The 27,631-nt window shown below is 43.1% G+C and overlaps 1 protein-coding gene across 1 annotated transcript in view; it reads right to left on the bottom strand.

The window, feature by feature from the left end:
- The window catches only part of LOC144792080 (putative cation-transporting ATPase 13A4), a 315,751-nt gene that overhangs the window by 41,910 nt on the left and 246,210 nt on the right, over window positions 1-27,631 (bottom strand). Inside the window, exons 24-26 of the mRNA XM_078666931.1 lie at window positions 22,724-22,898; window positions 16,818-16,969; window positions 6,646-6,734 (exon numbers count right to left, since the gene is read on the bottom strand). Of these exons, the coding sequence (XP_078523057.1) occupies window positions 6,646-6,734; window positions 16,818-16,969; window positions 22,724-22,898 (416 nt within the window). The remainder of the gene's footprint in view (window positions 1-6,645; window positions 6,735-16,817; window positions 16,970-22,723; window positions 22,899-27,631) is intronic.

The following is a 27,631-nucleotide window of genomic DNA, read 5'->3' as shown; positions in this document are numbered from 1 at the left end:
ACCCTGACAAGGGTGGGAGTGGGGGCCCCAGAGAGAGCATTCTCCAGGGCAAAGCTCATATGAGAAGTGATGAGGCAGCAAAATGGTGTCCTCAGGTAAGCACTCTTGTTAGAACGCACCATGGGCGTCCGCAGGGAGGGGGGAAGAAGGGGCAGAGAAGGGTGCAAGGTAGAGGGGAGAAGGGTGCAAGGGGGATGGTGATGAAGTTAAAAATGTGCCTCCCCCTGGAAACATTTCTGCAGACGCCCATGGAACGCACACTACTGTATGAGGGAGAGTGGGAGAGAGTGGAGAGAGAGAGGGAGGAGAGAGAGAGAGGGAGGAGAGAGAGAGAGTGGAGAGAGAGAGAGAGAGAGAGAGAGAGAGAGAGAGAGAGAGAGAGAGAGAGAGAGAGAGAGAGAGAGAGAGAGAGAGAGAGAGAGAGAGAGAGAGAGAGAGAGAGAGAGAGAGAGAGAGAGAGAGAGAGAGAGAGAGAGAGAGAGAGAGAGAGAGGAGAGAGAGAGAGAGAGGAGAGGAGAGAGACAGTGGAGAGAGAGTAGAGAGAGAGTGGAGAGAGTGGAGATAGACAGTGGAGAGAGAGAGAGTGGAGAGAGAGTGGAGAAAGCATGGCGAGACAGTGGAGAGAGTGAGCGAGAGAGAGTGGAGAGAGAGACAGAGTGGAGAGAGAGACAGTGGAGAAAGAGTGGAGAGAGAGTGGGGAGAGAGTGGGGAGAGAGTGGAGAGAGAGTGGAGAGAGAGAGTGGAGAGAGAGGAGAGACTGGAGAGAGAGAGTGGAGAGAGAGTAGACAGAGAGAGTAGAGAGAGAGAGAGATTGGAGAGAGAGTGGAGAGAGAGTGGAGAGAGTAGAAAGAGAGAGAGAAGGGAGAGAGGGTGAGCGAGAGAGTGGAGAGAGACAGTGGAGGGAGACAGTGGAGAGAGAGTGGAGAGAGAGTTGAGAGAGAGAGAGATAGTGAGAGAGTGGAGTGAGAGTAGAGAGAGAGAAAGTGGAGAGAGAGACAGTGGAGAGACAGTGTAGAGAGAGTAGAGAGAGACAGTAGAGATAGAATGGACAGAGTTGAGAGAGAGTAGAGACTGACTGACTGACCGAGAGACTGACTGACTGAGAAACTGACTGAGAGAGAGACTGGCTGACTGAGAGAGTGACTGACTGACTGACTGACTGACAGAGAGAGAGACTGATTGAGAGTGAGACTGACTGACAGAGAGAGAGAGACTGACTGACTGACAGGGACTGTCTGACTGAGGTAGAGAGATACTGACTGACAGAGAGAGAGACTGAGAGAGAGAGGCAGAGACTGACTGACAGAGAGATAGACTGATTGACTTGGAGAGAGACTGACTGACTGAGAGAGACTGACTGAGAGAGAGAGAGAGAGAGAGAAAGAGAGAGAGAGAGACTGACTGACTGAGAGAGGCTGACTGACAGAGACTGACTGACAGAGAGAGAGAGAGACTGACTGACTGAGGTAGAGAGAGAATGACTGACTGAGAGGGACTGACTGACTGGGAGAGAGAGAGACTGACTGGGAGAGAGAGAGACTGACAGACAGAGAGATAGACTGAGAGAGAGAGAGAGACTGACTGAGAGAGAGAGACTGGCTGACAGAGAGAGAGAGACTGAGAGACTGACAAAGAGAGACTGACCAACAGAGAGAGAGACTGACTGACCGAGACTGACTGAGAGAGAGAGAGACTCACAGAGAGAGACTGACTGACAGAGAGACTGACTGACAGAGAGAGAGACTGACTGACAGAAAGGGAGTGACTGACTGACTAAGAGAGAGACTGACTGACTGAGAGAGACTGGCAGAAAGAGAGAGATAGAGAGACTGACAGAGAGAGGGACTGATAGAGAGACTGACAGAGGGACTGACAGACAGAGGGACTGACAGAGCGAGAGACTGACTGAAAGTGAGAGACTGAGAGAGAGACTGACAGAGAGAGAGAGACCGACTGACTGACAGGCTGACTGAGAGAGAGAGAAACTGACTGACTGACTGACAGACTGACTGACTGAGAGAGACTGACTGACTAAGAGAGACTGAAAGACAGAGAGAGATAGACTGACTGACTGAGAGAGAGAGACTGACTGACTGAGAGAGAGAGAGAGAGACTGTGATGGAATGTGGGTCACAGTGTGTATGAAGCTATGCAATGCCTCTTAAGATTGCTATTGTCTACTAATAAAAATGTATTATCAAAATGTGCTCTTTGTAGTTACATCTGCTTTTGAAATACTGCATTGTCGCATTGTCTAATGTTTTAAAACGGAAACGAGAAGGACCAGTGGATGCACTTTTGTCAAAACTGAGTGGGCCCGATGTCTGCATCAGGAAACCCATCTAACATTGGTCAAACTTCCCCGGTCTACCGATGGCAGGGACCCTGTAATGAATGGACCACCGCCTATGATAGCCTGCTGGCAGACTAAGCCCAACCTTTGACTCCACCATCCAGTGTTACTTATAACGGCTGGATTGGTGACATTGGGGTAACAATAGCCCCGCATCCCCTGTAGTATGGCGGGTCGCTGGCCTGAGAGCTCTAGAATGGCACGCAGAATGTGGGGGAGCCCCCTCAATGTAGTTTGCAGGGTGGCCCCCTCAAGTTTCTTTACGCCACTGGCCCGACGTGCATATTTCCCATCAGTTTGTGGAACTTCGCGTAACCTTGTGGACTTTAAATGCAACTACGAGGAATCCTGCAGAATGAAACTCCACGAGTTTTGTCCAGCTGTAATTTTTGCAGAGGGTCTCACTAACTTATTGGAGCACAAATGTATTGGTTTTAAATACGAGTTCTGTCTGTATATCGCTTCCTGCACCTTAAAAACATCTATTATTTCAAACCTATGACTGTGTTAAGTGAAAGATGATGGTTCGTGTTGAAATATAACTACTTCAGCTCTGCCATGTGACCCATTTTCCACCCCTCCCTCTATTCCCTGATGGTATCATATTTACATTGAATGAATATAAAATCTTGGTATGATGCAATTGTGTGAAGAGAAGAGACGACCCCCTCCTTCTTAAAACTCAAAAGGCAACTCAAAGACTTATTCCTCGATGGATCTCTCCCAAATGGATAGCTGTCCACCAAGCTCAGAATCCTGACCACAAACAACTCGCCGCCACTTTAAATCTAAGTCTCTTACCTCACCCACCCCCGTCTCATTCCCTGGACTTCTCCCCCCTCCACGAACGGACGTCGTTCAGGAGTCAATGTATATACCAGCGTTATATTGTTGTGGTTTCTGTGCTACCAATGTTTGTAAAGCGCGCCTATACTTTCGACTTGCCATGAATCAATGCTTATATTGCTGCCGTACTATGTAACCTCTCCGCTGCTAATGTTGTAAAGTGCTCTGATACCTTCCGGTCTGGCCAGCGCTTTACAAAACTCTTAAATAAAGAGAATGCACCTGACAAATAAGTACTGGAGAGGTCATCTTAGTCTAAATAAAGTTTCTTAACTATTCTTTCTTGATTGTTTCTGGATTGTCTCTTCTTCTGTCCTGATGAGGACTCACTATTAAGTTTCATTGTTACAAATTACTGATGTAACCCAAGATGGCCATAGGACCTGGGTAGCATATGGTACGTAAAACAATGTGGTCCTACTGGCGTGTGATCAAATAAAGATGCAACATTATGGGTCCATTAGGATGGCGGAAGGACAAAGTCCGTCCGCCATTCTGTCGGGGGCAGGTACCGTCCGCCACAAGGGCGGAGGCACCGTGCCCCCAATTAGGATGCACCCGACACAGTGGCGGGTGCATCCCGCATTTTTAACATTGCGGCGGACGGTGCTTGCCATGTTGTGCTGTGAAACGCAGGGGGGTACCATAGGTACACCCCATGTGCACCCCCCACCCCCTCTTCACCCTGGGGGCCCGCAATAGGCCCCCAAAGCAGGAACCGTATGCCTTTTCGTGGCGGCATTGCCGCCACAGAAAGGCATTCCCCTCAGGCCATCCTAATAAGGCTTCCTCAACTGAGATATGGAAGGATAAGGAGACAGCAGATGAAGACTGCATCTTTGAAGCTATAACAGAAAATAGCGGGGACACCACGCCACCCGTGCCTATCCTGTCGGTTGGATTCACTCACACGTCCCAACACAAAATTCACACTCCATTAGACACAAGTCGGCTGAGAATGGATAGATAATCCCTGATTAAAAAGAAAACGAGCACCATTGAGCTACGTGGTCCTGAAGAGAATTCCCTTGAAGAAAGGGTTTTCGAAACGCGTAGACCCTTTTTGTGTACAGCACTAGGACGTTTCTTTAAAACAAGAAATTCTCATAACAATTGATCTGATTTCCTGTGATGTTTTTTTGAATTCACCTTTATGAATATGTTTTGTATAAACTGATGTTAATTGATTCTATGTGTGTTATAATGTGTATGTATGGTTGAATGTTGATAAATGTTGGTATTGAGTGTAAGGAGTGCCGTTGTGAATAAATGTGGAGTGTAATAATTATTGTATATAAATTCTTGAATGTTTTCTAAATATGTTTTGACAAAAATTGAAAAATTAAAATAATTGATTTATTCTGGACCAAAAGAGTTGTCTGAAAACTTACTGTTTAATTGAGTAGGTTGTGTGGTCATTCTCAGGCCCCCATTCCAAGTTATTGGCAATACTGGTGCTTGTTTTTGGTTTTTGCATTTAGTGAGGCTTGTCCTTATTGCCCGTGAGCCCAGACCCAGTGTAGGTTACGATCCTAATAAGGCTGGCGGTGTCTGATAGACACCGCCACCATATCAGGGCTTTTCCGCCACGGTCGCAAGGCAACCGCGGCGGAAAAGCGGCGGACGGTCTTCCCGTCCGCCACGGTCCCCCCGCCATTGTAATATGGCGGGGGGAAAAAGGTGGCAGACGGGCAAGGATGGCGGACTGATCGCCACCACCTGCATGGCGGTGGCGATCTGTTCACCATCCTAATGGACCCCTCAGTTTGCAATGTAGGCAAGCAAAAACCATGATCAATAAATGAATCACACTTGATACCGAATCAAACAGTTGCACTGTATTCTTTGTATCAAAAAGTCATTTAATACAAATTAACAAAAACTCATAGAGTTCGTTTCATATTGGTTGCTGCAAATAGAGAGAAAAGAAAAGTGTTTGTAGAGGTGCTCATGCGCGCAGTGATCAGAAAGGAAAGTAAAAAAAAATAATTAATAACAGCTCACAAAGTAATCCTAGTTCAATAGCTATGGCAATGATGAAATCCAATTAGCCAAGGCCAAAGAGCCTGTCTGAGGAAATTGAACAATGTTCTTTTTTGCCTCTTATTGAAAAATGGGTGGTGACTGGATGGAACACACAACCCACAAGTGTTTCAATAGTCAAGGTAATTTAGAACCTAGCATTCAGGTCTTCATCAGGACGGTAAAAAGTAAGGGTGATTTATAGGGCAACCTCGCAACGGTGCAGCCGCACATGTATTGGGGAGGTGTAACTTCATCAATAATAGCAAAATATTCAACGCCTCAATCTCAACAAACGTTCTCCTGCCAAGCTCTCCTCTTCTGCACATCTTTTAGCAAGGGAGTTAGTCTGTATCTTGAATCTTGAAGAATTGATTGAAATTCTGGTACATAACTTGAGAGAACAAGCTTCACTGGTCAGCCATCACTGATTATCCCGTCAAATTTTTTCAAACAGAGGCAAACTCTCACCTACTTCAGATTCCAGAATCAGCAGGTCATCATAGTTAGGACCTCTGCCTCTGATTTCCTTTGGAATCCTGATGACTCTTCCTGTTGCAATTACTTTGCTGTTTAGGCTAAAACCATTGTAAATTAGAAGATGGTTCCTTTACCTTGGTCTTTTATAAGGTTCTCTGATGTACCTTTATTTATGTCGGAAAACCTGAGTTGGTGTCTGGTTCTTAAATGACTTATGGATTACCAACTCCTAATGTTCCTAAGAAACCTTATTTCTAGTTAATGAACATTTACAATAGTGAGGGTTTTTAGACATATCCAACAACTATCCCCTCGAATGCACCTGTTTCTTGCTGCTATAAAACCAGTCACAGATATGGAGAAGGTTTGAGGCAGTCCAAAGCAACATCTGATAGATATATTTGGCTTGGGACTCCATTAATGCCTGGAACTGGGACATATCCTCTCCCATCGGCAAAGCTAAAACTCCAGTCCTTATTAATCAGAATGCGGATCCAAGTGATGGCGCACATGTCAATTGACACACTTGATTACTTAAAAGATAAAATATAGAAAATGTAGGCAAAATTTTACCTTACCTCAATATGAGGAAGGAAGATCCCACATGGGCACAAAGAAAATATAGGAAGGAGGTGGGTTTATTCCTCTTTCATTCTAGAGGAGTGGATCTTGATGAAGGAAAAAATTCTTGCTTGGGAAGGGGGCCTATGTAGGTAGGGCATTAAAACTGGAAAGGTAAGTAACAGGGTGAGGAGGGCAGATGAGAAGGTAAACTTAGCTACGCCCTAGTGAAAGAAGCTGCTTCTCCAAAGCTCTTACTAGGTATTGCATTGGGGTCCTCTTCTTTAACATTTCTGTGTTAATTATTACATTCAATGCAATGTAAACATTTTTCATGCAAGGTTCAAGACAGTAAACTGCATTGAATTCAAGGCGACCTGTACCTGTGATACAATGTAAAGTCCTTCGAAGTCAGCAAAAATCAGGAATATACACATTGTGGTCAGTCCAACCAGTAGCAGCGAGAATAGATCTAAAACAACAAAAAACAAACATCTTTGAATCATTCAGACAGAAGCTTTCAAACACATGCTTTCTGCAATGCATGGGACATAAAAAGCATAATTGCCACCGTCTGGAGAAATCAGTGCAAATCTCTAACTGAAAGGTCCAATAAATTATTATTTAGTTTTTCTTGTCTAGAACACATTTTTATTTTTACCAGATAGGAAACACTGGCCTCGCTGGATCAGAGTTGTATGCACCTGCAGTGTCTAAAATCAATGTATTTAACCTGGTAATTCTCTGTGCAGAACTTGGACTTTGGGACCATGCTGCTCATAAACAATAAGCAAGGTCTATCCCTGTCTGTTCATGAGCTGATTAAAACAATACTCTAAATCAGAATAATATTGAGAGAAATGAATGTACTTCACATAAAAACAGGAGCTGGGCTCTCCACTGAGCCAGCGGAGTCCATCATGATACGGCTGTGATAGTGGCCTTTAGTGTACTTGTTCTTAAGGGGTTGGAGGGAGCCGGGCGGCTGAGAGGGGGCGGGGAGTGACAAGATGTCAGACCAAGTCAGTTGTCGATGGGTGCTTGGAAGGGTAGTGTAGTGCTAGTCCAGAGATAGCTCTGATAAGGAGCAAGGGCCCTCACACGCCCCAAGGGATGTCATGCTTCATCATAGGGCAGCTCCCCATTGGGCCGGCGCTGCAATGCCCAACGGGCCCCGCAGGGGGGCTCTTTGCCGGAGGTCTTCTTGGTTTTAGCCTTAGTGAAGCCAGATGGTTTGTGTGAGGGAGACCCATGTTTAGTGAGTAGAGGTGGGATTAAGTGAATGTGATTTAAAAATGGCTCCTGGATTCTCCAAAGGAAGTTTATTAGAGGAGTTCCAGAGCCATGAATAAAAGAGTCCTGAACTGAGTGGGAAAATTTAGACCCGTGTCAGTTCAAGTGAGTGGTCCAAAGGATCAGGGTCAACATGTTTCTTGCCTTCAATAAAGTCCAAAGGGATCTCAGCAATTCTTCAGGACCTGTAATCCTCATCTACTCTAACGGGACGGCAATTAGTGTGGGGAAAAAAGTTCAAAAGTCACATCCCCCTTATGTTAGGATTCTGTAGTAGTCCTAATTGTGTGAAGACAAAACAACAACCAGTCATGTGGGAGGTAAAGAATGTATACCTTCTGGAAGCACGTAGCACCTGAAGGTAAGGGTATATGAGCCACAGCAGGGACTGGTCAGTGTGCTTGCTAAATTGTGCGAGGGGAACCAAATGCGGTCCAGGAAGAGCCCGGTATGGGACCTACCCCACGCCGGCTGTCACGGTGACTTTTGAATTGTTTTTCCTCACACTATTTGCCGTCCCCTTAGAGTAGATGAGGATTACAGGTCCTGAAGAATTGCTGAGAACCCTCTGGAACTTACAGCAGCTGCTGCACCAGCAAATGTAATTAGTGTTGATTATTTAACAGGAGCACCTGCAGGAGTTTGAAGCCTTCTGGAGGATTCTGCTGCTCACTAGTTTTTTCAAACTTTTAAGTGCCTATTTTTGAAAGGGCCAATGGTTGCTACTCCATCACTTGGGTGAACAGAACACACAGCATTTCAATACAGAGAATAAATGTGCATATCCAGAGGGTGGGGAAGAATGGCAGCATAGTCAATGTCAATTTGAGGGTTGTGTGGTTGCTGAGACTGTGACAGTTCCATTGCAACAGCTGACACTTAAATGCCAAAAGGATTTGGAATATGAATGCTGTGTGCAGTGTTTATGGAGCCAATCCTAAAAACCATCCAAAGGGCGGAGTGCTTTTCAGACACTTTCCGCTCTACTGAGTGCATTACAGAATTTTTACCATTCGACAAAGCAAGTGGTAACCGTTCCCAAAAGGGTAACACTTGCGTCTAAAGAGAAGGCACTCAGAAATTCCATTCCACCAATGGTATTGGTAATAAGGGATGAATGAACTGATTTGCCACTGCCACCCAGCAGTACCACTGGGTAGAATGTCTGCTGACTGAAGAAGGGCTCCTCCATTAAATTAAGACCAAGGCATCCCCATACTCCGTATGGGCTTCTTGGGGCCCCTCGTGCCGCATGGCATCACCACTAAGAACAAGGGTGATCCAGATCTAGACAGTGTTTTCTCTTTCAGTCCATTATCACCCCACTGCTGTTGGTAAAACAGATTGCACCTTATTTCTAATCGGTCTATTTGTAAATTATGCATGACCAGAGAGACGGACCACAAAAACGTGTTAGCATTTGTTAGCCACAAGGCTATAAATTCTGAACCAATTTTAGATTGCATGTTCCGTTCTGTACCACCTCAGTCAATTCACTGCCAGTGATGCTTTCTTCCATTTCCAATCTGTAAAGTGCGTCAAATTGATTTTCGCAATTGATGGTGCTCTTAAATTTTGAACAGATGCAAAGCTAAAGCAATATGTTTGCTGCACAATCATAATGAAAAATATAATTTGTAAAGGAAATATAGATGCTCTGAACAAGCTTTCAATGCCCCAAATTGACTCAAATCTAGTTTCTCAAATACTTTTTTCATTGGCATCTTCATTACAATATGCATAACCTTGTTCTATTGAAGTATGAATAGATACATTTATCACTGATCATAATCTTTTTCAGATTTTCAGGCTCTTGGAAATAATACAACTCAGATGGGACAGATCTATCATCACCATTAAAATAAGAAAACCTTTCCTGAAAATCTTTTAGGACTGTTTACCGGTGGAGTCCTGCAATGCTCCCACTGTGTAAAGGTATACACTTCCCTCCAGCTGCAAGAACAATGAATGCAGTGATGCACATGTGGACAGACTCAAATATAGGTCTTGATGATTTTCTGCATTGAGATACTGATTCTCATTATCCAATTAAGCATGTTATCAGTTGCTTAACAATTTTGATGTCCGATGAACTTGCAAACGGACCGGGAGTGACAATGTCGTCCAATGAGATTCTTAAAACTTTAGGAATCTTGAACAATTATATAGGCGGCCAACATTTGAAAAGTTAACTTTTCCCAAATAACATACTCTTACCCTCTGCTTGACAATGTTAACAGCTTTGTAATTCCTTTAGGTTCTTTGTGAAATAAATGCAGTTGCAATTACTGAACTGCAGGAGATGGTGTCAAACTTTCCGGAAGATATTGGCTAATCACTAGCATCAGAGCAAAAGCGATCACCATAATCCACAAAAGTGAGGATAATCAAGGGAGACAGATACAAATGAAGGACCATAGCAGAAGAATGCACTTGTAGCTCAAACAAAAACAAGCAAAGGACCATCTGTACCACTGCCTGAATGGAGTATGGCAATTTCTCATTCTTGTGTTTCTTGAAAAGGTAAATGGATCAGGCTTATCTCCAGACAATTTGATTCCTTGTATCCGGCCAATTTTAATTGATATAAAGTCTATCAGTGGTGCACGAGATTGCAGTTGCAGAAGTGGCAATCATTCAATTTGCAGCACAAGGCTCAATTGTTGAAGATGATGCTTGGGCCATGTCCAGATCATTACTTGATGGGATTGGTAACATGTGTAACGCTGGTGAAACAGCAAACTCATTGATCCCTAAATGGGGCCAATAATTCCAAAGAATGCCAATTAGAGTACCCTTCTTGGGGTACCTCCAGAATAGGGAGAGGACATGCTGCACTAATCTGGGGAAATTTTGGCATCGGTGCGCAGCATCATATTTTTTGATGTGATTATTCAACACCTGATTTCCTTTGTACCTGGAAGTGTGGCTGGATTAGTTTGTGCATGCTGTGTACCCCAAGAACTGTAATAGTGATCAGTAAAATGGTTTAAAGACTTGGTTTTTTGGGATGCATCCATGAAGCAGCTCTCTCACTCTGTAGAGTCTAACGTTAGCAGCTTTATTTTCAGTAGAAGCGGAGTCCATTTTATGGGAGAGTGTCTCCCTAACTTCTTGAATATTCATGACAAACACAACTGTAAAACAAGGTCAGATAAATCAGTTTTTTACTCCATCAACCTTCCAGGGAGATCAAGAACTCCTCTAGGCACCTTAATTAGTGCTCTTTGAGACCATTGCAGACTATGAAGCTGTGTCAGTCCTGTGTTAATTCCTTATCAGTTAAGTCTAGTTTATGCATAGCACTGGCTCACAAACCATGCTGTTTTATTCCATACTGCAAGGATACAAGTGCAGCAATCATACCCTCAGAACAGACATAGCATCAAAAAATACCTTAGTGGTGAAGGCAGGACCACTGTCTCAAAGAAATGTATGAACTGCTCCCACTGCTACTAAGCATGCAAGTCTTTTATTCCTTATAGAGCAGAGGCAGTCTTTTGTGGGAAAACCCAAATGAATGTACATCAGAAAGAGACCACAACCATTGTGTACTTACATCGACTATTTGTAGATGTCCAATATGAACAAAGAACACAAACGATTTGTTGGATATTGGGAGTGCGGTAGCTGCTGATTTTACTGTAGCTGAATGCTTTATTTGTTGACAAATAGTACACTGCTGTACATATTTCTTAGCTAGATAAAGCCACCAGTATTATTGCTTTTGCATTGATATAGTAGCACCAATGCCAGCACGAGCCAACGCTATCCCTTCAAGTGTTACCCAAATTAAAACTTACCTAGTTGCTCATTAGATATCCCCACGATACCAAGTATGGAAAAAACAAGAAACATTAACTTTGGTGACGTTATATGACTATTTGGAAGGGGGACCATCTGGTGCCTTTTTATCTCTTCTTTATCCGTTGCTTGAATTGGCAACATAATGTCTGCATCGATCTTGGTTTGAGATAGAGTTACAGCAGCTATCCTAGAGGTTTGCACTGCTGTCGTGATAGCCAAGTCAGCTGTAAAGTGCTCTTAATGTGAAATACTTCACTTTTATGGGCCTTGTGTTGGACATGGACCAAAGGGAGCCTGCCCTGTAGAATAGTTACATTTCTCAGATCTGTTCATCTTGTTTTAATGTACCCTTTGCATCTCTGAATCTGTTTAGATGACAAAGTGGCAAGTCCACATTCTAACCAGAATGTAGAGTCTGACACAATAAGGGGCCGATTAGGATGGCGGTTTTTCCGCATCCTCCGGGCCGGCGGAAGTGTCCGCCGGCCTGGAGGATGCGGAAAAACCGCGGCGGAGACTCCAAAGACCCACCGCCAAATTAGGATGGCTGGTGGGTCTGGAATTCCGTCCGCCGCTTTTCCGCCGCGGTCGGCTTCCGACCGCGGCGGAAAAGCTATAACATGGCAGGCGGTGTCTATGAGACACCGTCCGCCATATTATGATGTTGGTGTACGTATGCTTTTCCACGGCGGCTTTTCCGCCATGGAAAAGCATACGGACATTCACTTTGGGGGCCCGTTGCGGGCCCCCTGGGTGAATGGGGGGTGGGGGGTGCACATGGGGGGTACCTATGGTACCCCCCTGCATTTGCGTACACAAAGCAGCAGGCACCGTGCGGTGCCTGCCGCTTTGTGCATGTAAATGCAACACATGCATTTTTAACATTGCGGCGGGTGCAGCTTGAAGCTGCACCCGCCGCAATGTTAAAAATAGAGGATGTGACCGCCACCCTGGCGGTCACATCCTAATTGCCATGGAGGGACCGCCGCTGCCCATGCGGACGGTCCCTCCTACTCAGGGGTGGCGGACGGACGCAAGTCCGTCCGCCATCCTAATCGGCCCCATAGTGTGTGAACAGACTGATCAGCTTTCCGAGGAGTAAATAAGGCATGCATTTCTTCTATCTGCACAAGGCAATCACCTAAAACATTTGTGTGTGTGTACACAGCCATTTAAACAACAAAGACCTGGCTTTTGAAGGGGCAGCATTGAAGTTTTTTTTTACAGAGGAAAGGTGTTTTAGGGGGTATCTACCTTCACCCAAAAGCTGGTAATTTATCCAGTCTAAGTCAATCCTAGGTACCGCAAACATTCAAATGTTTTCAAATAGTTAATCAGAACACTATTACCCTTAACCAAGATAGGTTAGTATAAGACACATTAAAAATTACACATAAAAAATGACACATCAAAAATGAGTGAAAGAGTGAGAAAGCACCTTACGTACGCTATAACAGAGGAGCTACTGGCGGGTTCTCACCAGCATGCCCACGTCTATCATCATCGGGTGCTTTCTCACTGCAAAACCTGAATTTGTGCCCAGTAAAGAGACAAGAGAGGTGAAAAACTAGAAATTAAGATCTCCAAAGCAGAAAAACCCCGTGAACTATACAGGACAGTGTGTCCCAGAATTAAAATTGAGTTAGGACTCACATTTGGCTTTGCCCTCTTTATTCACATTTGTGAGCTTACTCAACATTAAAAGCACAGCATGATGCAAACTTATTCAAAGCAGGCCAACAGGTTTCATTGCCTATGCTTTGTCGTGGCAATTTCGTCAGGGCGCGAGGTTAATGGTCGCCTCGCTGGCAACTGACTGTGTGCAGAATGGCTGACAAACAAGTACACAAACACAACAAAAATTCATGATTAAAAGACCAACCAGGTACAACCTCCTCCAATGTATATGCTGTTGTATTAAATTACAGCTTAGATCATGATACATTTATATTTACAAAGTGGGAGCCAAGGGAGCACGTACCAGCTCCCACCCCGCCAAAAGGGTGTATTTTCAACAAAGATGAGTCAAAAGAAGGAGGGGGCACAGGAGCTCATTTCGGTCCAGTGTCCGTGCTCCACAAATGATAGCTAAATCACTAAGGACACTGTTCCATGAAGAGGGTGCGAAGTTTCACCCAGTCTGTAAGAAGAAGAAAGATATTGAGTAGGGAAGATCTAGAAGAGGAGGGTGAAAAAGAGAGAGGCAGCGGTTCATCCCCAGTATCAAGGATTGAATCTCCAAGTCTTGCCTCGTAGTTGCCCTCTCACACCGCAAAGGATGCCATGCTTCATCATCGGGCTTTTGCTCCTCGTCGGGCCGCGCTGCAATGGCCGACGGGCCCCCAAAGGGTCTCTTTGATGAAGATCTTTTAAGAGAAAAGCCGTTTGGTGAGTGTGTGGGGGGGATCCAGTGAGAAAAGTGGTGAGGTGCATGCAAGAGTAGATACAATGACCTAGGGGTTTCCACTTGTGGGATCTTTAATAGTGTTGTACCCCTTGTAGGTTAAAAACCAGAAGGTTGGTGAGTTACAATGAGGCCTAATGTGCCAGTGCAACTTACGGTCGATGTGTTTCACGCCTTAATTGTCTGAATGATCAGTGGCGTTTCTTCAGGACCTAGCTAATGTGGTGAATGTGCACGACAGAAAAGGAAGGGGGTTCCAGGGTGGTAACCCACACAGGTGTGAGGTGGTTTGGGGTAGACCGCAGGGTAAGTGTCCCTAAAAAGTGGTCTGCAATCTCAGTTTGTAGATATGCCCAAGCATGAAAAGGTACCCTCACAAAGCAGGGGAGAGGTGCCCCACGGCTAATCACCGCTGGTTGCCTGCACCCTATTTGGGTTGCGTCGGGTGCCGGCTCCTGTGCACCTACCCTGGTAGCTATTTCTGCTGCATTGTCAAGAATCACCACTGCCCTAGTCCCAAGTATGAAACTTTTCCTCTTTAGTCTAGCAACTCTTTCTTAAAAAAAGCCTTTGAGTCTAAAGCTTTCTCTTCTTTCTGCACTCTAACCTCAGCTGACTATCTCTTTCACCTGTCTTCCTGGATCCTTTTTGTGATACTCAGTCACCTGCCCCTTTTTGTTCTCTTACTCTTCCCAGAATCCTGAAAAGAACAGAAATAATGCAGATACTGGTCAGGCCTTTTAGCTCATCATATCCTTTAAATTTTAGCCGCCCTAGCAGGTGTCCTGCTGTGGAGGAGATTCAGTCCAAGATTCCGGTTTAACTTTCTGTTTTTTTCCTCAGTTTCTGGTGTGGTCTTTTCTTTAATGTAATTTTCAGACCTTTTTGTTTTGAATTCCAGTTTTGCGGCTCAAGAACCTAAAGCATCCTAGCCTACAAAGTTATGTATTTCTGAAATAATTTTAGTAAGCTCCTGTTTGTGAACTTGAAGAGTAACATTGGTGCACTGCCAAGACTGACGCTTCCCATTGAATATTTCAAAGAACTATTGAAGAGACCATTTCAAAATTACCAATCAATTTCATCTCTAAATCAACAGCCAATGTGGCTACATGCTTGTTTTGTATTTGTCTTACCACCACCAATAGCACCGCTAAAGATGGTGTGCCAAAGGAGTGTAAATATTCACAAAAATTGTTCCTCCTGCAGTACAATCCTTTACTGAAGAATCCATTCTGACCTTCCTCACTACATGTGGTAACTGTCCACCAACCCATTCTGGTTGTTCCTGATATCTCACCAGAATTTCTGACAATCACATGTTTCATATTCTGCAGGAATAGGAGCACCTTTATATGCATGAAAGTGACTAGTGATTCGATGTACAGGATACAACTCCACCCATGAGTAAAAGATTCCAAAGGGGTAAGCAGCCTATGTGCATTTACAACAAAAGTTACTGCACCCATCACCTCAGGGAAATTTCTTACTGTGAGGTTTATTTTAAGGGTGTCCTGAGGATTACTCGTATCACAATAGGTTGAGCTGCCATTTAAAACCGATTTGGAATGAGATTCAAAACTCATATCAAAATGAGGAATATCTTTTACTAGTGAAGCACCTGACAAACCCACAGCAGATAGGACGTTTGTCTGAACAGTGGGAGGAAACCAGTAATACAATGAATGTATATGCTATTACTAATACTAGCAGATTCTTCTGTATGTCATTTAAGATTACTCAAAGATTGTCCCTGAGGCCAGGCACCATTGATAAATCTGTTGTTCCATAAACAAATGGGGCCCAAGATTAGGCATTCTAGACCCCCCGGCACAAGTACAAGCTGGATGCGAACTTACCAGCTCAAAACAGAAAACCTAGTGCCCTGCAGACCACGAACCATCTAAGCATGACAGGAGGATGGTAAATTGTAGGTAAGAATCAGTCTGTAGTGAATGAAAGAAGGTACTCATCCAACATCCCACTGCCACCTCTCACACCAACATTCCACTCCACAGTCACACTGGCTGAGAAACAGGTACAACACTGTCCAGTGAGTCTCCCAGGAGTATCTCAAACCCCCTTCCTTCTTACCTCTAGCTGAACTGTCTCAGCACCAAAAGAGCCCTTGTGTGGGTTTCTAAGGTAGGGTCTCACCTGCACATCTTAGTTGAACACAGAAGTGTTGTTCCATATGGAGAAGGTTGTTGTCTGTCTCTACACTCAGTAGCTATGGTGTCCGAAAAAGCTGATATCGGCGAGACTGGGTTTGAGGTGGCTGGTTGAGGCCTTCACGGAGGGTGTTTACAGCTTCTGCTTCCTTGATCCAAATTCCCCAGGAGACCAAAGATTTTCTCTCTGCCTAGTAACCAGCTTAAATGCACATTTCTGATTAGTTTCAGGAGAGGCCTTACATTGACTATTCTCAAATGGAAGAATTAACATATTCTTCTTCTTGCATCGTCCCTTAATTCTCTAAGATCTTGTGACTGCATATATATGAATGAATAACCTCTAAGCTATCAGACTATAGTGCATCAAATGTTATAAGGTATACACGCACAAACACATGAAATGCAGTGGGGTAAACATAAGCAGAAATGAAGATTACATAAGTTTGGGTGGTTGCACCCACCTAGCAGTCCCCTGGATTTCCACTGGATGGTAGGTCCCACCCAGCAGTCCCGTGGATGTCCACTGGGTGGTAGGTCCCACCCAGCAGTCCCGTGGATGTCCACTGGGTGGTAGGTCCCACCCAGCAGTCCCGTGGATGTCCACTGGGTGGTTAGGCTTCCTTCCAATGGACAGTGAGCCCCTTGATCTCTGGAGCCTGTGGAAAATCATAGGTCACATCCTGTCCACAAGCACACAGACCTATCATGCTTGTTTGTAGCTGGTCATGAAATCAGGAACCAATCAGGAGCAGACATAGTAAGTCAGACTTACGCTGTGCATATACCCCTCAACAACAGGCTGTTGGCAATCACTGTCATGGAGCCCTTGTGCATGTGTTTGAAAACTACTCATACATTGCTTAAAATGTGTACTTACAGTTTGTATACAGAGGCTTTCTGAAGGGCTTCCCTTTGGCAAACACAAACGCTGCAATGATCAGGGTTCCCTGATACAGTGGAAATAAGGTGGTGCCTTCATAGCTCCGATACGCTGACCTCGTCACGTTCAGGTTTCCAGTTAGACATGCGCTGTACAGAAATAAATAAATATTATTCCATTTCTGATCAGATGTATGAAGCTAAGTTTGCACCTGGGATGCTAGAAAAAATACTCACCATGCTATTGTGTTTGAAACATGAAATGAACGAAGATTACAAGGAGGTGATTAACTTAAAAGCAGTGAAAAGCATTTAAAGTAAAATACTTATAAATACGCTGAGGACTTCTTCGCGATTAGCACTGGATCCATGGACTCCTGGGCTGTCCTATGGGAGGGCTTCAAGGCAGTCATCAGAGGTGTTTGCATTGCCAAGCATGCTGCGGTACTCAAAGATCTTAGTAACACAATATTACGGATAGAGCGGGACCTCGCAGCCCTAGATGTGGCCTCTCTGCGGTCCTCAGTCACAGCTGCGGAGGCACAGCGCATGGCCCTTCTGACTGAATAACTGAATACAGAGAAACTGCTGACTGGGAAATACTGTATTTGGGAACGTACCAGTCGGCCCGGCGATATGGTGAGGGTGAACGGCCTGGCAGAGTACTGGCGCAGTTGTTGAACCCACCGTACAGCATGGCATTCATCACTGAGATACGCTCAGCGACTAACCAAACCCTCACCTCTACATCGGAAATTCGTGATGAATTTCTGGACTATTTCTCCGACCTATATACCTCTAAAATAGGGAGCAACCACACAGCATAGGAAGACTGAGATCGCATTAGTTTATCTTGAGAAACACATGCAAGATTTTTTAGCAGACCCTATTTCTGTTGCGGATGTAATTAATGCTATTGACACCTTCCGCAGCCCCACTGCCCCTGGACTAGATGGCTTCACGGGGGACTTTTATAAGGAATTCAAAGACCTGCTTGCGCCACAGCTGATTGAGGTCTGCGCGGAGGCCTTAGATAAACAAGTGCTTCCCCCTTACTACGAGAGGCTGTAATTATTCTGCTCCCCAAACCTGGTAAAGACACATCATTGTGCAGCTCTTATAGGCCGCTCTCCCTTCTCAATTTGGAATATAAAATTTTAGCCAAGGTTATCGCTAACTCCTGTCTCAATTAATGGAGTTCATAATATCTCCAGCCCCATCTGGTTTTGTACCTCACCGTTCCACTTCTCTCAATCTCACGACATTATTTGCAGTCCTTATTAGGATTGCTCAAGCGCTCCCCACGGCTGCAGTCCTGCTGGACATGGAGAAGGCCTTCGACTGCTTGGAGTCGCCCGTTTTCATATCCGTGATGCACCGTATGGGCATGCCTACGGGATTTATTGCCACTTCTGCCATACTATACGCAAGCCCACGGCGAGACTCTGCTTGAACGGATTGCTCTCACGACCCTTCAGGCTCTCCCATGGTACCCTTCAGGGTTGCCCTCTGTTCCCTCTCTTGTTCATCCTGGCCATGGACCCATTGATCCGTCATTTTCAGGAACGTCACCTACAGAGGTGATTACAATTTAACACTGGACCTCTCCTGGTTTCGCTGTATGCAGGTGACACAATCCTCTATGTTGGAGAACCCCAGGTAAATTTGGAGCCTCTTGTCAGATAGAGACTTCGATTTGACCGGTACTCTGGACTTGGCATCAGTTGGCACAAATGAGTAATTTTTCATTTAATCTCGAACACAAAGCCGTGGGACTGAGTATCCACTAGAATGGTGCACAGACCTGGTCAAATACCTGGGGATCAAAATCCATCTAAACACTACGCAGATCATTCGCCTAAACTATGGGCATGCTGTCAGTGCACTTGAGAGCCAGGTGGAAAGATGGTTGCGAATACCATTGTCTATATATAGCGGGCAGAGTGGCAATATTGAAGATGGTGGTGCTTCCCAAATTCCTATATCTAATAATATCCCCATACCCCTCACTAACGGGTTATTTCGGACATTGCGCACAGATCTTGTGTGCCTTGTTTGGGGAGGGTAACAGCTGCGTGTTTGTTGGTCCGTGCTCATGCTGCCATATGACAGAGGAAGGTATGGAGTACCGGATTTTCGATTGTACTATTTAGTGGCCCAGGGACCCCTATGACATACAAACTGTTTCCACCAACAGTTGGGCATGGGATAAGTTGAGGCGACTGACTGAAGCCACGGCACTGTATTCATCGGCACTGCCCCTCCCGAATGCTCGCTGGTTCCTGATATCGTGTGAACGTCTGGTACAGCGCACCTTGACAATACTCAACACCTCCAAGCTAGGGGACTTGTATCCTTGGGGTCAAGTCTTCTCGTCAGTGGAAGATGCATGCTACCAGGACTATGACTTCATGGATAGATTTCTCCTAGCCCCCATCTGGTCCGCTTTATGCGCAACGGTGCTAAATTTTCCGAATGAACCAGAGTCGTTCCCTCCACTTACGATGTTAATTGAGACCACACACAGTACACACCTAATTTCTAAATTGTATAAAACATGTGCACACATGGAACCTGTAAGTGACAACAAAATCTGCGAGGACTGGGAGTCTGGCCTAGGCTGCCTGATAACTGATGATCAGATGGTACTAGAATTTGAACTAAGCTTCACAAGTTAATCATTAGACTAGATGTCTATAGATTCATACCCATCGCCAGCCAAGATTCGTGTATCCACAAAAGGTCTGAGAAGATCTTTAAACAAAAATATTTTGTATTAATGAAAGTCACCCACTCTAAACTTTCATGAGCCCTCCATTGCCAGGACATAACATGTACAGATGCCTCTCAACAGGTAATAGAAAACCTCCAGGCCCTAATAACCCACCAAATCGACACTTACTGGTTTACAACGGTGCACAGACATAATATCGACTCCAAAATATCGTTTGGACAGTATATCGAGTTTGAAATATCGTTTGGACAAAATATCGACAGGACAGAATATAGACAGCCAAAATATCGTTTTTAAGGTAAGTGAAGTAATATCGACTGTAAATAATATAGAAAGTGAAAATATCCAAGTATATAATCTAGATAGTAAAAAATATCGTTTTAAAATAATATTTAATTATTTATAGTGTTTTTTATGTTATAATATGTGTGAAAAGTGTCATTTTAATTTATAATTATTTGTAATTAATGATTTTTTTAATTATTGTGTCATTTTATTCTGTAGCGGGTTGTGGGTTTATAGGGGAATAGGGTGGGAAGTAATTTAATTATAATTAATTAAATATGTAAATTTATTAATTGGTAGTAATATTTAATTAATTGGTAATTAAATAATATTTGTTAATTATTTAAAATTTTATTGGTAATTAATTTAATTTAATTGATTAATTGCTAATTATGTAAATTTAAATAATTTATTTCCTGTAGCGGGTTGTGGGTTTATAGGGGAATAGGGTGGGAAGTAATTTAATTATAATTAATTAAATATGTAAATTTAATAATTGGTAGTAATAGTTAATTAATTGTCAATTAAAAAATATTTGTTAATTAATTAAAATGTAATTGGTAATTGATTTAATTTAATTGATTAATTGCTAATTATGTTAAATTAAATTATTTATTTCCTGTAGCGGGTTGTGGGTTTATAGGGGAATAGTGTGGGAAGTAATTTAATAATAATTAATGAAATAATGTTTTTACAACGCAGATACCTTTACAACGCATACCATTACAACGTAAGTATTGGTAAGTATACAATAATTTTTTTAATGTAAATTTTTGTAATTTTTGGGTAAAGGGGTATTTTTAGGGTTCAGGGTCAGTTTTTAGTTTTTGGGTAAAGGGGTATTTTTTGGGTAAAGGGGTATTTTTAGGGTTCAGGGTCAGTTTTTAGTTTTTGGGTAAAGGGGTATTTTTAGGGTTCAGGGTCAGTTTTTAGTTTTTGGGTAAAGGGGTATTTTTAGGGTTCAGGGTCAGTTTTGGGTTTTTGGGGTACAGGGGTCAGTTTCTAGTTTTTGGGTAAAGGGGTATTTTTAGGGTTCAGGGTCAGTTTTTAGTTTTTGGGTAAAGGGGTATTTTTAGGGTTCAGGGTCAGTTTTTGTTTTTTGGGTAAAGGGGTATTTTTAGGGTTCAGGGTCAGTTTTTAGTTTTTGGGTAAAGGGGTATTTTTAGGGTTCAGGGTCAGTTTTGGGTTTTTGGGTAAAGGGTTTTTTTTAGGGTTCAGGGTCAGTTTTGGGTTTTTGGGGTACAGGGGTACAGTGTAAAAATAAAGTAAAATTAAATGTACATTACATTAATTTAATGAAATGAAATTAAATTAAATTATATTAAATTAATTTTAAATAATTTAAATTAAAAAAATTATTATATACTTACTAATACTTACGTTGTAATGGTATGCGTTGTAAAGGTATCTGTGTTGTAAAAACATGCGTTGTAATAGTTTTTGCGTTGTAAAAATTTCGTTGTAATGGTAGTGCGTTGTAAAAGTTGCGTTGTAACGTCATATATCCACTGTTGCACTCTTTGGAGTTGGAATAGTAATTTTAACCCCTACGCTATCCAACGCTTTCCCTACTGTTGCACCCACTGGAGTAGGAATACTAATTTTTACTCTTTTGTATTTGTACGTTAATAATATTGGCTATTATTTAATTAAATTTTGTTACTATATATATATATATGTTTTAAGAAATATGATTAAAAAAATATTATTTTTTTACTTTCATTAATTATTTAATTATTAAAAGTTATTTTAAGTATTGTTAAGTATATTTTAGTAATTAATTTTTTATATTAATGCAATTAAACATTGTTTTTATTAAAGTCAATATTTTTTACAACTATATTTTTGTAAACGATATTTAAAACTCGATATTTTTGTACTTACCTGTTTGTACATAGAAAGTCGATATTTTGACAGTCTATATTTTGTCAACGATATTCTTGAAGGTCGATATTTTGTCACTCGATATTATTTCAGTGATCCGTTTACAACTGCACCTTGGATCACAACTGGAAGCCTACTTTAGAAATGCATCTTTCTTTATCGATTCATGGTTCCATCCGATCCGCTCTCTAAAATGTGGCAGCGGGTTCTGGGTGACTTAACGACTCATGCAGAACTTCAGTACTTGCACATGAAGGTGAATCCACTTCTTCCAAGGAAGAAAGATGCCTTAAAGATCTCCTTAGGGTCAACTGACCATAAACGGATCACATGGAAATCCTCCAATGGGGCTCTTTGAGTAAAGGAGCCCTGATAGGTGCTCTTAGTACAGACATCTACCTCATGCCTTGATCTGGTATGTGACAGCATCTGAACCCATTGGATAACTAAGGAAATTGGATGAGTACAGTCCGGAAAGTCGATTCTCATTTACTTGAGATTTCTACATGCACATCGCACTCATCTGATCCAATTGCGGAGTTGAGTGCCTTCTCTAAAGATCTGCATTTAACCAGAGGAGGCAACCCTCCTACAGGTCATTAAGAACACTTTTCCCAGTACTACACCTTGTGTGATAGTTTAATGCTTTCTGGATCTTCTAGACTTGTTTTGCTTCAATTGACAATTAGACCCACAAACCTGAAGTAATGATTTGTGGAACAATTGAAGGCTGGAGACAGTGTCCATAATTATTTAAAAGGGAGATGGCTACCCTAGTGTAGCAATGGGCTTACCTTCCAAAAGAGCATTGTCACTATTTCATCTTTAGGAGAGTGACAAATTGAATACCAATGAGTTATAAAATTTACATTTACAGTGCTATGGAATGGAAAACTGCAGCAGCAACACATATTTATAACACACATTAAAAACATAAAAACACAACATAATTCTGCAATTATTAAAAAAAATTAATAATTCAGACCAAACTTGCTGTTTACCTATGGATATTTGTTGCATTATACCACGGTTGCTGTAGAAGTGATGCATAGAAAACGACCTGTATGAATAAAGTAAAGAGTGCGTGTAGACATATCGACAGGACAAAAGGGGGTGACATCAGTCGCTTTGGAGGTCTGTAGGGAGATAACTTTGAGTTGGCACCATTCAGACTTACTGAAAGAAAAGAAACATGTATAAATACATTACACTTTGATCCAAACAAATCCACTGTCACAGCAATTGCTTCTTAATATAGTCCCAATTTAAACAAGCTTTGGCATGGAAAATATTCTTATTTCTGACTAGGTATGGGAAAATATTTTTTTGTATTAAGAAAGAAGATTTCACTTTGTATTTGGAAAAAATGTCCGCAACTATTTTTACAACTTTACATTGTTTTGAACCCAATAAAAGACAACCCAGATATCTGGCCTTTTATGACTCAAACACTTTAAAACTCCATCACAATTTTGGCTTGCTTCTGCCATAGATAAATTGGCACTACAATGAAAATAATGCTAATATCTACCAAACAAATTGCTCTGATGGGTGGCAATCTCTCTAGTACTGTAAACAGTGTTTACTGTCAGCGGGTATTGCTTCACTGTTGGAGAGTGGCATTACCAGGGTGCTAAAATGGTGGAGGCAATAAAGATGGACAAAAAAAATACTTCTGGCAATAAACAGGACACAGAAAACATAACATTTGGCTGTAAGAGTTGTATAAACACAATAGGGGACTATCAAGCAACACACAGCGGTACAGTCTCTGGCCATAATTATATTGAAAGTACCCTGTGGAAATGAGCAACATAAGGGGACCCGTCCTTTACAGAAATGGGGAGAATCCCTTTAAAGCCCCCACCCACTGGCCAGGGGGGTGCTTCTTCATAGGACTCTGTCTCACAACCATGGGTGTTAGAATTGGGGGTCTCTAGTTGGCAAATGTAGGTACCTTTGTCCAAGTAGGGACCCTTCTTCCTAGTCTGGGTAAGGGGCATACACTTTTAAAGATAAACCCTTTTCACACCCTTGGCAGCTTGGCACAAGCAAACAGGCTTATCTCAGATGCAGTGTGTAAAGAATGTGTAACTACATACAGGACACCACACCAACAGTGCGACAGACTTGGAGCTTCGATGTGATGCATGACAATTCGGTACGATGCATGCGTGAAGACACGGGATGATCTCAGCCGCGTCCCCTCAATGCGCCGGTTCTTCCTCAGCAGCGCCTGCATCCGAATTGGTGCAGTGATCTCGGACGTTGGTGCACAGGATTCGTCGCACGGCAAAAACTTCGACAGCAAGAAGGCGCGGTGTTGATTCTTTGGTGCGGCAATGCATTGGAAAATTATTCTCGCACCGCTGCGATGCGTCTGAAACAGGCGATGTGTCGATTTTTACAGTTCTTGTAGTTCCCAGTCCCAAAACAACCTCCAGAGGCCCAGAAGACTGGCAGGCACCTCTCAGCAGGTCATAACTAACTCCCAACAAAGGAGTTCAGGGGGATTGGGGATGAAGTCTTTGTGTTCCGGAGACTTCAGAACTGGAGGCAAGTTCTACTCACACCTTAGGAGATCTTTCTCAAGCAGGGGACACAGCACACAGCAAAGTCCTTCTCCTTTTCTTTGAAGAAACAGCCACTGCAGGCCAACCCCAGACAGCACACAGCAGAGGGGCAGTACTTCTCAGTTTCTCTAGCTCTTCTCCGCAGTTTCTCCAGCCCTTCTCCTTGGTAAAGTTTCATCTTGATTCCCAGAATGATCTAAGAGTCTGGGATCTGGGCCCCACTTTTTATACAGTAAATCACTTTGTTTTTGGTGCAGAGAAGTTCCTTGCTCAGCCAAATCCAGTTCTGTCCTCTCTGGTGCAGCTTCCTGGCAGGAGATGGAGACAGCATTGTCCTTGTCAGGTGTGAAAGAAATCTCCTTCCCCCTACTCTAAATGCAGCGCAGGTCTATTCAGCCTAGCCCTAACTCACCCTGGAAAGGCAGGAAAAACCTAACACCCCCCCCCCCCAAGTGGTTGTCTGAACAGAATGCACATCCCCAGCCCCTGTCACTCCAAAGCCAGACAGTCTATACACAACCTAGCAGAGGCACACTGGATGGTTAGACAAGAAAATACCTACTTTCTAAAAGGGATATTTTCAAACACAAAATGTAAAAATGACCCTCACTAAAATATGCATCTTAACATTTTGAGTTCAGGAATATCAAACTTTATTTTCCTATATTGTTCCCAAGGTCAGTAATACTCATAAGATGGTTTGAGCAAACTCCCCATTCTATCCTATGGGACAGATAGCCTTTCAATAGTGAAAATCGAAATTGCCAATATTTCACTATGAAGACATGCCACACACATCAAGGCATGTCCTACCTTTCAAATATACTGCACCCTGCCCACAGGGGTATCTTGGGCCTACCTTAGGGGTGACTCACATGTAAGAAAAGGGAAGGTTAGGGCCTGGCAAGCGGGTGCACTTGCCAGGTCGAAATGTCAGTAGCAGACTGCACACAAGCTCTGCAATGGCAGCCCTGAGTTACATTTACAGGTTACTTGTGAGGGTGGCACAAACAGTGATGTGGGTCCACTAGCAGCATTCGATTTTCAGGCCCTGGGCACCCGTGGTGCACTGTACTAGGGACTGACTAGTAAATCAAATATGCCTATCATCAATCAATCAATCAATCAAGAAATTTATATAGCGCGCTACTCACCCGGAGGGTCTCAAGGCACTTGGGGGAGGGGGGGTCTGCTACTGCTCGAACAGCCAGGTCTTGAGCTTCTTCCTGAAGGAGAGGTGGTCTTGGGTCTGACGGAGGTGGATGGGGAGGGAGTTCCATGTCTTGGCTGCCAGGTAGGAGAAGGATCTTCCTCCCATGGTGGCTCTTCGGATGCGTGGAACGGCGGCGAGGGCGTGGCAGGTGGAACGAAGCTGGCGGGTGGGAGTGTAGAAGGTCAGGCGGTTGTTGAGGTACTTGGGGCCCAGGTCGTGGAGGGCCTTGTGTGCGTGGGTGAGGAGTTGGAATGTGATTCTCTTGTTGATGGGGAGCCAGGGCAGGTCTCTCAGGTGTCCGGAGATGTGGCTGTGACGGGGGATGTCCAGCATGAGTCGTGCGGAGGTGTTCTGGATGCGTTGGAGTCTCTTCTGTAGTTTGGCTGTGGTTCCGGTGTAGAGGGTGTAGACTGTGTTTCCGTAGTCCAGTCGGCCGGAATCACCAATCCATAACAACAATTTACAGGGAACACTTGCTCTGAACATCAGCGGCAAAGTGCCCAAAGCATCTAGACAAGCAAAAACGAAGTCCAACACAAAACAACATAACAGGAGGTAAAGGCAAATACAGGGGAAACCCACACCAATGATGACAGGTCTAACAGTGGGCTACAACAATGCATTTCGGGGGAGTTCTTACAGTGTTCATATTGGGGGTCAAATGGTGAGTGGGCCTGTGGAAGAGGCGCAAGAGGGTCAGCTGTATCCTCTTATGAGGTGAAAAATAATTTTAAAAAAAAACTCTCAGGTAAAATAATTTACCTCTCTTGATGGGTATGGTTAAAATAAATCTGGAGACATGACAAAAAATGCAATTGGCATCTTGTAGTTTCCTTTAATGGTAGCAGTACTGTTAATCAGAACATTATTTTTATTAGACCATGATTTGTCATATTTAAGTATTATAATTACAATGCTGCATACATGACCGTGATGTGACACTGCACACTTATAAAAACCACTGTGGCTATTTAGATGCAACACACAGTTATGAACCCAACATTTATCAAATTTGACACACACCTAAACACAGTGAAAGATTGGCTAACCCCAAGTGGCATTTTACATTTGAAGTAAGACCACAATAATGCTATATACTAATACACTAGTGGCATAAAAGGTAAATATCATATGTTAGCAGTAGTTTAGGTATACTCCATCCGCATGTGTGATTTTAAAAATATTACATCAGACCTCCACTGCAGTCCTGAACTGCTGCAAACTAAGATGATCTTGTTGATCCTCATGTAAAGCGCTCTGATATCTCTGGGTCTAGTCAGCGCTATATAAAACTTTGCAAATGAATAAATACATAAATTAAAGAAAGGTACTTTCTAAAATGATTAGATGCCTGCAATATATAATAATAGCCAAGTCATCTATACAAAGTCCACTAGATCTGGGTGCAGAGTGTGCAATATAGAGTCATATCAAATATTTAGATTGGCAAATATCTACAGCAATAAGATACACATCTTTTATTTCTCTTTATCAAGCTGTGGTAGTTCTTTTGCACAATAAAAGCCCACTTATCATTCAAATTAATTTACACAAATCAGGTTAGGAAATAGTCACAGTAATAATTAGTAGATTGTTGCTATATTTATCAAAAGTGTATTTGCTGTAATCTAATTTAAAAAATCTAAATCTGTTGTGAACATAGATTTTAATTAAGTTCTGGTAAAGCTCTTCCATGACTAGTGGTGGCAATTAGCTCTTTAAAGAATTGTGGAATACCTTTCCTGTGAGAAAACAAAATGCCTCTCTTATTGGGGAGAAGACAATGATGTAATCACTGGACTTCCACTTCCAGTTACTTGTCTTCACATTCACTAGAAGGTGAGGCAAGATGGCGGCTATGTGGCAAGATGCGGCCGTGCTCTCGACCGAGTGAGCTGGCGTTCCGTCGCTCTCCTGGATAATTCCACACACTATTCCTATCTGGTCAAAATCTTAAACCTTCTGCAAAACAGATCAAACCAATGCAATTTGTGGCATGATTTAACACATGGTGTTGCTGTGGTCGCAGCCCCCTGTGTCTTCCCTTGCGGTCTATACCGGACCCCTGTGCTCCACGCTATTAACAAGGACATTTGCCCGACTTACTTTTGTGATGGCGCCGA

Source organism: Lissotriton helveticus, chromosome 11 (genome assembly GCF_964261635.1).
Source record: "Lissotriton helveticus chromosome 11, aLisHel1.1, whole genome shotgun sequence".
NCBI classification, from domain to species: Eukaryota; Metazoa; Chordata; class Amphibia; order Caudata; family Salamandridae; genus Lissotriton; species Lissotriton helveticus.
This window is presented reverse-complemented; position numbering and strand designations above follow the sequence as displayed.